Genomic DNA, 13,277 nt, shown 5'->3' on the forward strand with positions numbered 1-13,277 from the left:
GGGCTTTTATTATTTTAATTATTCAGCTGCTACAGCTTGACCCCAAAACTCCAACTTTTTGTCCATTCTCTGATATAAGATGCAAAGTCTTTATCTCCACATTGGGACTGATGCATAACTTTCTTCTAATAGCAATCCTTGTTGTTGTTGTTGTTGTTGTTGTTATAACTGGAAATGTGTTGGGCTTTCCCAATACATTTGGGCCTTGACCTTCCCAGGAAGGTCAAGAGATATGGTGTAGAGACTTCTCTGTGGTTGCTTAATACAGAGCTCATGCAGACACTTACAAAGGAAACTAAGAGTCCTCTCAGGACTGATTAGCTAGTGAAAATGTGGTCCAAGAGCTGAAAATGTGGTCCAAATGCTTCCCCTCACGACTTCAGTATGGGCTACTCATACTGTCAGCCAACAAACGAAGTCATGGACACAAGTAAATTCCTTCACTAGTTTCACTGCCCAATTACTTATTCCTACTAGCAACTACATTCCCTGACATTTTCTTTTTAAAATGTATGAGTGAAAACTATGACCTCATAAACCAGGTTTTTGGGTTTTTTTTTGGATTTTCACGTCCTTTGGGAAATGACAATTTGGCTTATTTTTCTATGACTTCTCAGGGGTCCCAAGGAGCTCAGAGCACCTCTTGCTAAGGCCTGTTTCAACATACCTGCGGTCTGTGGGGTACAGTTCCACAGTGACCACATCGAGAGAGTTCCAGGCCGAGATGGTCAATCCGTTATACAGACACAGCACGCCTACCATCATAGACTCACTGCTGCCCAACCAGAGGAAGAAACAGCTGATCCCCGAAAGTACCATGGAGCCACCTGCCAACGACGAAGACAAAAGGGTGCCATGTTTCCTGCCATCTTAGAAGAGAATAATCCTTGGGTCCTTGTCATCTCTCAGCAAACCTGAATCCCACAGGGAGGCTGTGGTCTGGACTCCAACAGCTCAGGCACAGGTAGGCTCACCTGTATAAAGGTTTGCCTCTCCAACTGCCTTCTGAACACAGCAAGCAGGAAATGCACATCATCAATTACTCAGCTACTTAAGTGGAAGAATATACATCAGTCACACATAATTAGTTCTTCAGTCTGTTAATTCATGGAAGCTGCTCAAATGAAATGTAATTAGACATAATTTTTGCTGAGATTTAGTCCTAATGAAGGGTCTTAAGGGATTTCTCCTCATCTCTGTGGGATGCAAATCCCTCAGGGGGCAGGGAGTACAGTGGGAACCAGGCTCCCCGGAGATGGCAAGGGCAACTCTTTTATTTTACATAAAACCAAGCACATACCCAGCATCGTTAAGCGCCCGATTCTGTCCATCAGGAGAGCAGACACGATGTTCCCTGGCAATACTGCCAATGTCCCCAGGAAGTTGACAAAATAAATCCAGTAGGCACTATAGTCATCATCGAAGGTAATCTGGCATCCCGTCTTGTTGTGAGAAAATGAGCAGTTTTGAAATTCGCTATCAATGAATTTATATGGTTCAAAATCTGTGGACACAAAAACATTCATCAGGCTCTTTACAGTTGTGCCCCAGTCAAAGAAAGCCAGTCAAGAATTCAGAAAAGAAACACGGTATTGTAAACTTGAGGGCTTCAGGTCCTGGCCAACGCACAGGGTCTGCTCTAGAACCTCACATTATAAAGTAGCAGAATGAAGGAGAGGTTTGTTGAATAAAAGAATACATTAGAGTCTAGTTATCCTCTGATTTTTTTCTGGTTGGCCATTAGCTAATTATATTACTTGCTTACTCCTTTATAATGTTACTTTGTTCTAATTATTATGTTACATAAGTACTATTATTATAGAACTAATAGCTTCCATACCACAACTACAAAAACAAGTTGTTTCAAAATGTAGATGAATCAGCCTTATCATTGCTATTTTATGGGACTCTGGGGCAAAGAGAAGGATAGCCTTTTGTTGGACCCATAAGGCTGAATGTAGAAGTTGAGGTCAAAGTGGAGGAATGCACAAAGGAGTAAGAGTTGCCCTTATTGGAAGATCACTGGCATTCACTGTTTTGGGTTTTTTTTTTCCCCTTGAACTTGGATCTATCCAAGGAGAGGTGCAAAGGAATGGTGGGTTCTGCTAAAAGGCAGCGGGAATCAAAACCGTTATTGTCCCTTATTGATCAAAACGTGCCTAAAAAGCTGGTCTTCTGAGGTTGAATGGGTTAGAAGGCCGTGAAAGCACTGTTTAAAAAAACCTGAGGACACCTGATTCCGCTCTCACTGGGAGCTGGGCAGAGCTGCTTTCTGTCTGAACACCAAGAAGGCAGCACTGGCCCAAGGTAGCGCTATACTCCTCCCTGTGCTGGGCTGTTATTTTGGACTCATAGGACAGACACACCAGAGTGCAGGGGTAGGAAAGCATGGGCTCTGCAATCAGATAAAACTGGTCTCAAATGTTAGCTGTTACTAGGTCTACAAATGTGGCCAGATTACTTTTTCCAAGACTCCACTATTATCTCATGAAATGAGATAATGAATGTCTAATGATGGGAAGTAGGAACCAGCCTATGGTAGGTGCTCAATCAGTATCCCCCTAACTGTTCTTTTCCCCTGGGGAGTTTTCCAAACTCCATTACCAGGATTGGACAAAAAACTATCTGATTAAGCATAGCCATGCATAGTCCACCTCTGTTCGCTGCAGCTCAGGCATTATCACTTAGGTAGACATCAAATTTTGAAGCCAGGATTACAAACAAACAAACAAACTGAAGGGCAATTCTTTTCTTCAAACATTACTCAAGGGAGGGGCACCTGGGTGGCTCAGTCAGTTAAGGGTCTGCCTTTGGCTCAGGTCATGATCCTGGGGTCCTGGGATCAAGTCCTGCATCAGGCTCCCTGCTCAGCAGGGAGTCTGTTTCTCCCTCTGCCCCTCTACCCACCTGTGTGCTCTTTCTCTCTCAAATAAATAAATAAATTCTTTTTTAAAAATTACTCAAAGGTTTTTTTTCTTTTTAAGACAGAGAAATCGTGCACACATGTGAGCAGAGTGGGTGGGTGTGGGGCAGAGGGAGAGAGAGAGAATCTTAAGCAGGCTCCACACTCAGTGCAGAGTCTGACATCTCCTGACCCTGGGATCATGATCTGAGCTGATATCAAGAGCCAGGAGCTCAACCTACTGAGGCACCCAGGCGCCTCAAGGATTTTCTTTTTTTTAACTTGGAACTTCAGCAAGTCCTATTTGCATTAAATCTGACAGAGAGAAATAATAAAAGCTTAACCACGATCCAATCTGATTAAGGAAATCCATTCCTTTATACTTTAATATCTACTTTCCCCATACGCCTCTGCCCACACTATCACAGGGGTATCAAGTTTCTGCCAAGAACTGGGCCATTTGAAGAGGCCCCAGGCAGGGCGAAGGAGCACACCTACCTGTGTTGTCAAAAACAGTGTCAATAAATGTGCAGTTCCTGAAGTAGGTGTTGACTGAAGTCACATCCTCAAAGACGCAGGCCTTAAAAAGTGAGTCTTTGAAAGTTACAGATTTGAACTTCATCCCTAGAAATCTGCCCAAAACACACACACACAAATTCTTATCAATGACTGTGTCCATCAGGGTTCAAAGTAAAGTCAAACAGGTTTAGAGATCTGATGCCCCACTATGGACTCTCCATAAAGACATTAGCCTCTGGATCTTCTAGGTTCTTAACTGCCTACCCCCTTTCTTCATGCAGCCTGTCCTTTGGCTATCTCCTGGCTCACCTATATTATTTCCCAGCAGAAGAGATGGCATTCAGGAAAACTTCATTTAGCTTTTGCAATGTTGGCAAAAGATTTTGTAGCGTATGTTAATGAAGGTAGAGAGTTTGGAGACTAACAGAGGCTACCGATTTCTTATTTTTCAATCCTATCCTCTTGCTCTTGATCATATGCCTTTATTTGAAAATTCTCTATTTGAGGTTAATGGCTCTAACTTAAGAATGTGCTCCCATGCTCACTTTTGACAGATGTCTGTTTCCTAAGCTAAAAATTCAAGGCTTCTTCATTTTCCTATAGGGATTTCTTGAAGAGAACAATGAGAATTGGGCTTCATTTACACGAGGAACGATTGACTCAGGGCTTGTAGAAAGGAAGAAACTCATAGGTCACCCTCATTTCCATGAATAATTTTCTTGTCAAAGCCAACTGGTATTCCTTGAAACAAAGCAGAGTGATTAGAGCTCTGCTTGTTTTTTGGAAAAGTGTAGAATGATGAAACCTGCTCAGATACCTTTTTGAATGCTGCAAGGGGTGGGGGGTTTTAGATGGTGAAGATAATAACAGTCATGATGATCCTAACATCTTGAAAGAGTCTACGACCAGATCTGTCTGTGTTGATAAGGCCTCTCAGAAGACACGGATCGATAGTCATCATTGTGTCTCGGTAAGTTATTAAGAGATCATGAATCGATACTTAGCCAGGCACTGAGAGGAGAATGCTTGTTCAACTGGAGAGTAAGTGATTATACGAAATAACACTCGGGGCAGAAAGGGTCTGAGCCTCCCAGGCCAGCAAGCTGACCAGCTTAAAAGCTATACACTCTTCAGTACTTCCAAAATTGTTCTCACCTTAATGCCTGATGATATCTGTCAGCTCAAAATGCGGTGGCCTAACACAACACCTTCTTAAAAAGTAATCTCATTTCAACCTCTACTCCAGGAGTCAAGAGTAAATCCATCTAAACCATAAATTTAGCCATTAAAGAAGGGTAAATAATGGCACTTTTTTTTTTTTTTTCAAGAGAGGGAGAGTGAGCAGGGAAGGGGCAGAAGGAGAGAGAGAGGGAGGGAGAGAGAATCCGAAATTAGCTCCACACTGAGGGCGGAGAACGACTCGGGACTTGATCTCACAACCCTGATATCAGGACCTAAGCGGAAATCAAGATCAGACCCTTAACTAGCTGAATCACCCAGATGTCCCCATAATGGCACATTTTAAGAATATTATCAATTTTCTGAACTAGAAGTGAATTTAGAAAGGGAAAACAATTTCAGGTTTTTTATGAATGGATAATATATACAGAGTTCACAAGGTACAAAATTGAAAACACTGAAAAAGGATAAAATAAGTCTTTTCCCAGCCATCCTTAAGCCTCCCAGTTCCTTTGCCCGGAGGTGGCCAGTGTGGCCAGTTTCTTGTGTGCTCTTAGGAGCATTCTTTTTATGGAGTGCTAGCAAATAAGACACACAATTCTACCCTTTTCACTTTGTTTGGTGACAGTCTACCCCAGAGGCTATTCCAGATCAGTACCATGGCATTAAGGAGAGATGCCATTTTATGGTATTGAATAGGAAAGTTCTTTGTAAAAAATGAGTTAGCTAGCGGCATTTCCCATTTCCCTGAAAGACAAACGAAAATCAATAAAAATTCTATCGCCTTCTAAAATAAATATATATGTTTTACAGGGATTTTAATACTATAAAAATAGCTAATAATTACCTTGCTAATGTAAAAAACTTCCTAGTGGTGACCAAAGAGTTATCTTAGAACTTTAACCAGCATCATTTAAAATAGGTCAGATACACAAACATATCAGACATGTCTAATGGAGTAACAACACTTTAAAAAAATCAATGAAGTAAATTTTTACCCTGCCATTACAAAGGTTTCCACGGAAAGACAAGTGCAGGCTTGGGTTGGGATTTTATGTGGGAGAGTGAAGGTGATCCTACATGGCCTGCATAAGGATTAAGCCCCTTGTGGAATTGCCAACTTAAACAATTATCTCCTACTTCATAATTCTCCCTTTCATCATATAAACCATAAGTATCCTACAGAATTCTTTTTCATCCTTCCAAAGCAGTTTTGTCTGGGAAAACTTGGTCCAGTTTTTAAAAATTTTTACTTTTACCATCTCTGCCTTTGGGACAATTTCCTAAGAACAATGTTTAAGCCATCAGGAGCACACACCAGCCATTATTTGCCCAGACAACAACTAACAGAAACAAATGACCTCATCTATTCCTTTCCCCCCATGAAAGAATGTGCTGGAACCACCTTTCTAAGCCAGTTCTCTGTGCATACCAAGAGGCATTCCAGAGTCCATCTTCAAAAAAGTCCTTTGCTAACTTATTCGGTATTTTCAAAGCCCTGAACTTAGGGGAATCATTTCTGTTCTTTAAGGGAAAGTCTTACTGGTACAATGTAACATCACTTTCAGATTCAGCCTAGTGGAGAAGGAAGGGCTTCTGAAAGTGGTCCCCTTTCTCAGGGGTAAGAGATAGGCATCATGTTACACTACGGATTTCTTCTCTGAATTAAGTGGCACCATCAACCATCTTATTGCCTTGTACTCCTCCCTCTTCTCTCCCATGACTTATTTCTGTTGCTTTCCAGGGTCTCCCTAAATTTTCTTTTCATACCAGTTAATTCCGCTACTTCACAAATGTGAAGCAGCAGTTTCAGAAGCAGTTTTAAGTCAAGGACTGATACACATATAACTTTTTTTTTTTTTAAAGCCCGTTTGGAAGTGTTTAAATTCAGTCTGAAAATGACTAATGTACAAACTAGGACAAATGAACAAGCAAACAGCGGTGCATGCTTCCATGCAGCAGAGGCTGAGAAGAAAGACTTTTTCCAGAACAGGCAGCAGATTAAGTTATTTCAAAGTTTCTGGACCTGCCATTGTCGTACTCCGCTCCCATATGCAACTGATTTGCCATTGTAAAGTTAACACTGAAATTTGAAAATTTTTCTCTCTCGATCTTTTCAATGGGCAACACGTTCGACTGCAGATGTTTGATGACATCAGGGAACCACACAGATAATCCATAGTACCTGCAAAGACAAAGACATAGGAGTTTGTACGGGTGCCGGCATACCCACGGCGGTGACCGACCCCTGCCAACTGACAATTTCAGAGAGGCAGGGGTTCCTGGAGAAGCACCTGTGATTCTGATCCACTCCCTGCAACAGGAGGAGCCACGGAGCGGTCATCTTCCCACCAGGCATCAGTCCGCAAAAATCACTCCAGAGAGCAAGCCTGGGAAGCCCCACGGATAGGAGGAGTTCTGCACTCTGCGTTTGGACAGGGACCTGCATCCAATACCAACACAGGGCTTCCTGACCCTGATGCTCTTCTCATCACCCTCGGCCTCACTGAGGAACCCCATCTCCTCATCTGGTGGTGGAAACTCCTGGGGTCCCCAAACTCTGAGTACCATTAAAGAATGACCTCTTAACTCATGGGGACTATTTCTGGGTTCCTACACTACTGTGATACAGTGAGCTCAAGGGCAGAGACCCATTTCTCAAGCGGTTCAAGGCTGGGAGAAGGGTCATTCGGGTTATTATCTGAAAATCCAGGTTATTTCCACTTGTTGCTATACTCTCTTAGGTATGATTCTAGCAGGGCACAGCTCAGTCACTCCTCTGTGCTCTTTAGTACAGCAGCCACTAACCACATACGGCTACCGTGCAGTTGATATGTGGCTAGTGCAACTGCTGGGTCACAGGGTAGCTTTTTTTTTTTTAACGTCTTGAGGAAACTCCATACTATTTTCCAGAGTGGTTACACCAGCTTGCCTTCCCACCAACAGTGAAGGAGGGTCCCCTTTCTGTGTGTCCTCCCCAACATCTGTTGTTTCTTATGCTGATTTCAGCCATTCTGACAGATGTGAGGTGATATCTCATTGTAGTCTTGATATGTATGTCCCTCATCAGCTGTGACAGTACATTTCATATGTCTGTTGGCCATCCCTGGGTCTTCTTTGCAAAAATGCCTATGATCCAACAATTGGGGTATTTAACCAGAGAATACAAAAATATTCATTTAAAGGATACATACACCCTGAACAACCATCACCCTGCTCTCTACTCATATACTCAGGACAAAAATCTTTGAAAATGGCAACAATGAGGGAAGCAAGTTGGCCCGGAGCATACATCATAACGACATGGAGGAGTTTCACCTAATTTTTCATTTATTCAGTTAATGTTTACTGAATATCCACCAAATGTAGGCACTCTTTAACATTTCAGGGACATTACAAGGAATCTGTAAAGCTTACAATGTGGTCAGCAATAAATAACAAAATATCAGCAAACCAGATATTACCATGTAAATCTCCACATCAAGAGGAGAACTTTTGACTACTTACCTTTGTACCTAGCTGGGTGTTTAGTACATAGTAGGCACTTTTCAGTCTTGTATGCCTTCATTGATTAATGTGTCTCCTAGAACTTGAGTGGGAGTTACTTTACATTATCTGAATCATCCCTCTTAATTTGGAAATAAGGAAATAAAACTTGGTATAGTAACTCCAAGTCACAGAGCAGAGGAAGGTGTTGGGTCTTCTGATCCACACCTTCCCTGTCTCTCCCATTGCTACCCCTCATGGCACTATGAAAGACTGACCATCTTTGATCACTTCTGTCTGCATTAGGGAGGTTTGCAGATAGAACCTGCAGCATCGACGTTGGGCTCTACTAGGGCATTAAGAGCCAACAGACCTGAAAGTATAGGGTATTATCTAACTGTCTCTTTTAAACGGTAAATTGTGCAAAATAGATTTGGATACAAATATTCTAAAGCTATTAGCTAATAAAATTCTGATATTTTCTTTCTATCTCTTTTCTTAGAACACATAAATGGATACTTCATGCATTAATTACTTATTGAGCACTTACTATGTTCCAGGGGCATACAAGAGCGAACGAGACAGTTTAAAATCCCTGTTCTCACAGAGCTTCCACAGAGGGGGAGACAGAGCTTTACTCTGTATAGAATAAAGAACTTTTCTGTATATTTGAAGACAGAAGGTGCTCTGGGGGAATAATAAGGCTGAGAAGGGGGCAGGGAGTGCTGAGGGGCTGCCATTAAGTAAATGCTTAAGGAAGGTGAGCCTGGGGAGGTGACATCTGAGCCAAGTCTCAAAAGAGTTGAAGAAATGAGCTGGGCAATGTCTGGGCAGCAGTGCCAAGGCAGTTCCCTGAGATGGGAACGTTCTGGCATGTTCATGGAAAAGCAAGAAGGTTGCTGTGGCTGGTGGCGAGCAAAGGAGAGGAGGGTGGAGAAACCAAGGGGAGCAAATCACCCACGGTCTCGTCAGACTTTCCAAGGACTATTGGTTTTGCCACCCAGCATTATGACAAAATAAAGTAAGTCATTTATAAAAACTGTCAGGGCCAGCAAACCTAAACTGGAAAAAAAAAAAAAATCCTTCCTAACATATTAACAGCATCAAAGAGTATAAGAAAGGAGAGCCATGGGACTGGGAGTTACCGTGTGGAAATGTAAAGATTTCACTCACCAAGAACTGAAATATTACTTACCCAAAGGACAGGGTGAACCAAACTATTGTAAGCTTTATTGTATTTTCCCTGACAGGGTAGTTGAAACATCTCATGAAAGTCAACCAGATCTGTAAAATATTAAACAATTAGTTTTCTTATGTGGTTATGCGGTGAACCCACTCCCCAATCGCCTTCACCAGTTATAAAAACACTGACTTTTCTTTGAGCCAGATTCGTTGGAACTTCCTGTGTCAAGGCTGGAGGCTCTAGGAAACCAAATCCTGCAAGTTTCATTTTTTTAGCTTCCAGGAAGCCAATGGACAAAGTAACTTAAAACTTCAGAGTGTCCCAGCCTTGCCAAGACTCCTTGCCTAGCACTTCCCTTCCCAAAGATGGAATGTCTTTGGAATGTCTTGGCTAGCCCACTTGTCCCGGGGGTGGGGGGGATGGGGGTGGGTGGGAGAGGAGTCCTTTCACCTGGTCCCAGTGCAGGAAAATGAGGTGTGCTGGACAGCAGGGGGCACAGGCTCACTCATGGAATGGTCACAATCAACTCTGCTTCTGACCAACTTTAAAGGCACCATGTTAGCCAGCACTCACCGGCGGGGCTTGGGGGGGTGTCTGTTACTTACTCCATAGAGTTCCGTGCGGATCCGGACAAAACACCTTCTGTACCACGTCCCTGTGTCACTCTCAATTTCAATCAGCTCATCTATTTGTTTGGGGGTTTTGATTCTGTGGACCTGTAGAGAGCAACACAGTGCCAAGCACTGAGTTCTCTTCTCCGAAGGCCTATCATTTGTTTTGAAAGGAGCAAAGCCCAACTCTCACAAAAGCAAGCAGGTATCTGATAATCATTCCGTTCTTACATTAGACCATGAGCATAGAAATATACGGATCCCAACACCACTTAGAAGAACTGCATAAAGAATGAATGGGAAGGAATACTATGGAGAAAGGGGGAAGAACAAGTAGGGATAGAGTAATATGAAACCAAAATGCCCTTCTTTGCAGCATAACCATAAAGGCAAACATTTCACAGATAAAACATTCAGAGAGATTAGCTTCTGGAATAAGAATTATTTTGCTTGGATTGAAGTGATTGTACATACTTTACTTTGGAGCCTATGGATTTGTTGAATTTGGTCCCTCAACATAGTTCTTAAAGCTTCCTCATCCAACTTGTGTTCTTAAAACTTATCTTTGTATTTTATGACCCTTTCTTCCTTTTCCCGTAACCTAACCCACAGCGGCTGGTCAGCAAATAGCCACAGGCAAGCACGGAGCAAAGTCCAGAGAATGGGCTCTGACTGGAAGCATTAACATAGGTTCTGCAGTGACAGAGGGGAAATAAATGATGGGAGATCACTGGGAAAGGCTGCATCTAGGACTTAAATTAGCCTCTTCTGCTTGGGAAAAGAAGCCAGACATGGGAGAGGCAATGCTTTCAACACAGAGAATGAAGCCTAAAAAGAGAAAAATAAGAATAAATAAATAATAAAAAAAGAATGGTTCCTTTTGTGGACCTGTCCCATCTTACCCTCTTAGTCAACATTCATTCGACTTTTAGAGAGAACACAGACAATTGCACAAATGTTACCCCTGCCAGGGGTCACTTTTGAATGCCTTTTTTCTGGAGATTCTGCCCACATCCAAAGCAGGACTTCTATTGTGAGAATCCAGGTACACTGTCTTTTGACAGTGGTGATTTGGGAACCCTCAACATCTTCCAAATTATATGAAGTAAGCAGTAGCCTCTTCCTGCTATGCCAACAAAGAGGTCTGTATTTAATGAAAATAATGTCTGAGTTAAATGTGGGATTCCAAATAGAGTCAGCTCAAAATAATCCATGGAGGCATTACTTTGTGATACTCTAGATTTTTTAAATCAAAGAGGTGTTCTTATCTCTCAACATACTATTTTTGGGAGGCTTCTTCTTCCCTACTCATCAATGTTTGTTCATTCATTCATGGGAACTCCCTGGATACCAGGTTCAGCACTAGACTATGGGGTTCCAAACAAAATATCACATCCTGTCACCAATTACCATACAAAGAAAAAAAACCTCTAATGGAGATCAATATTAGATGGAAAAGATGTATTTTACTGAACACCCAAGTTGAATTGGGAATGAGAGAAATCTTCATGGACTTATGGAGAAGTATGTCATTTGCCATGTATGTGAACCACTTGGAGGCCATTCCAAGAGTGGGAGATACCATGTGCAAACACCCTGAGTTGTGAGAGAAAACAAGGTACTGGACAACTACAAAGATTTTTAGATTCCTGAAGAATAGTCCAAGGTCAGAGGGCAGTGAGTAATGAGGGCTGAAAGAAATCAGTGGCAGTAGGGTCATATGTAAGGAACAAAGAGGAATGATATTTAGGATGGAAATATTAGGACAGAGTGAGTCCTTGAATATTATGGGGATAAAGGGAAACAAGAAATAGGGTAGTTTTAAGGTTTTCCAGTTTTGTGGTCCTGGTGGTATCTTCTGATAGAATTCAGTAAAAAGAAGAAGCTTGAGGTCTCTTAAGATGCGAAGTCAGACTTAGAAATTCAGACTTGAAAGGACTTAGAAGGATGTCCATAATGGCCTTCAACATGTATATTTGGAGCTCAGGAGAACTGTCCATTAGGAGATGGAGAGCTGGAATCAGCTAAGGAAAGTATATTAGGTTAAAAGAGAAATTAGCTAAAAAGAGTGTCCTGGAAAACAATATTTAAGGTAGGGGCATAAGAAGAAGAGCTTAAAAAGGAGGCTTTGGAGGAATGCATGCAGATTTGCTGTATTGTGGGCATAACAGGGAAAAGGACAAAGTTGTCATGTTGGAATGATGTAATGACTTTGAAAGTCACGTAATAAATGACTCTGAGATTACCCATTCTTTTGGAGTAGTCCCTCATATTCTCACATAATGTAGTAACAACATAGATGACCATGTGTGAATTTGGTAACTCAAACCTTCCAGAAGAAAAAGCAGGTAAGTAGCACAATGAGGCCCTGGAGAGATTCACCTCAGAAGATCACTTTGGTAAAGCGTTTTTCCTCATGTGGCTAAGAAGGGTTAAGTGACACTGAGTCTCTAAATGATGCCTCAAGATTCCTCCAGCCTTCTGATTGTTTCATTAAAAAAAAATCCTTACTCTGCTGTGCATCTGCTTAAAAGAAGGATTTATTCAGACATTTCCAGGTCCTCAATAGAGGACATCCATTATTGACTTCCATTTCTCTATAACATTGCATAAAAAAAAAAAAAATAGGCTGATGAAGACTGTGTGGTAATGTAGATAAAGGCCAAACTTAAGTATATATTTACAATATGAAAAATTTGTTTCCTAAGTAAAAAAGAAATAAATAAGGTGTCAACAGACTGTTTAATAAGGAACTATTTCATATGTTTTAACACCTATATTTGGTGTCATTTATAAGACACTGAAGATCTTATTTATGTCTCCCTTATGTCTTACTGTATGCCTGCCTAAACCTACTTGAGACAAAACATCATTAGTCTAATCGCGTGACTGCCTTTGTAAAAAGATTTAAACCACTGTTCCTTCCAAAAAATTCCATCCATCCAATTTTCATTAATTTAGACTGGCTTTCCCCACTGAGAATAGACTTGGTAACTAGAAGATGTAAGAACATTCCATGCAGAGTGAACAGCAAGCACAGAGCCAGTGAGAGCAATACGTCTAAGTGAAGTGGAAATATGAGGAACCAAAAGATAAGTGTAGCTGGTGTAGAGAGAAAAATTTGCAACCTGGCCTTTTCAGAAAAGGTTTCCTTGCGCCTGGCATAGATGATTTGCTGAGAAGCAGGTACTTACCGAGAAGACTTTCTCAGGTTGACCCCGTGCTCTCATGTTTGTGTCATGAATTAACTTCAGGATCATCCACGCTTCATCATGTTTTCCAACCTAAGAAATGTGAACAGACACTGAAGGGCTAAAAGGTAAAACACTTATACTCCCGGATTTTCCAGTAACCATCTCGTGTTGTAAGAGCAAGCTGGGTATAATTGCACAAATGG

At 41.6% G+C, this 13,277-nt stretch overlaps 1 protein-coding gene across 1 annotated transcript in view; it reads right to left on the bottom strand.

Moving 5' to 3' along the window:
- Nucleotides 1-13,277, bottom strand: part of SV2C (synaptic vesicle glycoprotein 2C) — a gene marked incomplete at both ends in the record, with an annotated part of 159,575 nt that overhangs the window by 19,456 nt on the left and 126,842 nt on the right. Inside the window, 7 exons of the mRNA XM_080804288.1 lie at nt 668-827; nt 1,301-1,504; nt 3,401-3,534; nt 6,627-6,785; nt 9,282-9,370; nt 9,875-9,985; nt 13,075-13,164. Coding sequence (XP_080660414.1) covers nt 668-827; nt 1,301-1,504; nt 3,401-3,534; nt 6,627-6,785; nt 9,282-9,370; nt 9,875-9,985; nt 13,075-13,164 — 947 coding nt within the window. The remainder of the gene's footprint in view (nt 1-667; nt 828-1,300; nt 1,505-3,400; nt 3,535-6,626; nt 6,786-9,281; nt 9,371-9,874; nt 9,986-13,074; nt 13,165-13,277) is intronic.

The sequence above is a fragment of the Martes martes genome (genome assembly GCF_963455335.1).
Source record: "Martes martes genome assembly, chromosome: 5".
NCBI classification, from domain to species: domain Eukaryota; kingdom Metazoa; phylum Chordata; class Mammalia; order Carnivora; family Mustelidae; genus Martes; species Martes martes.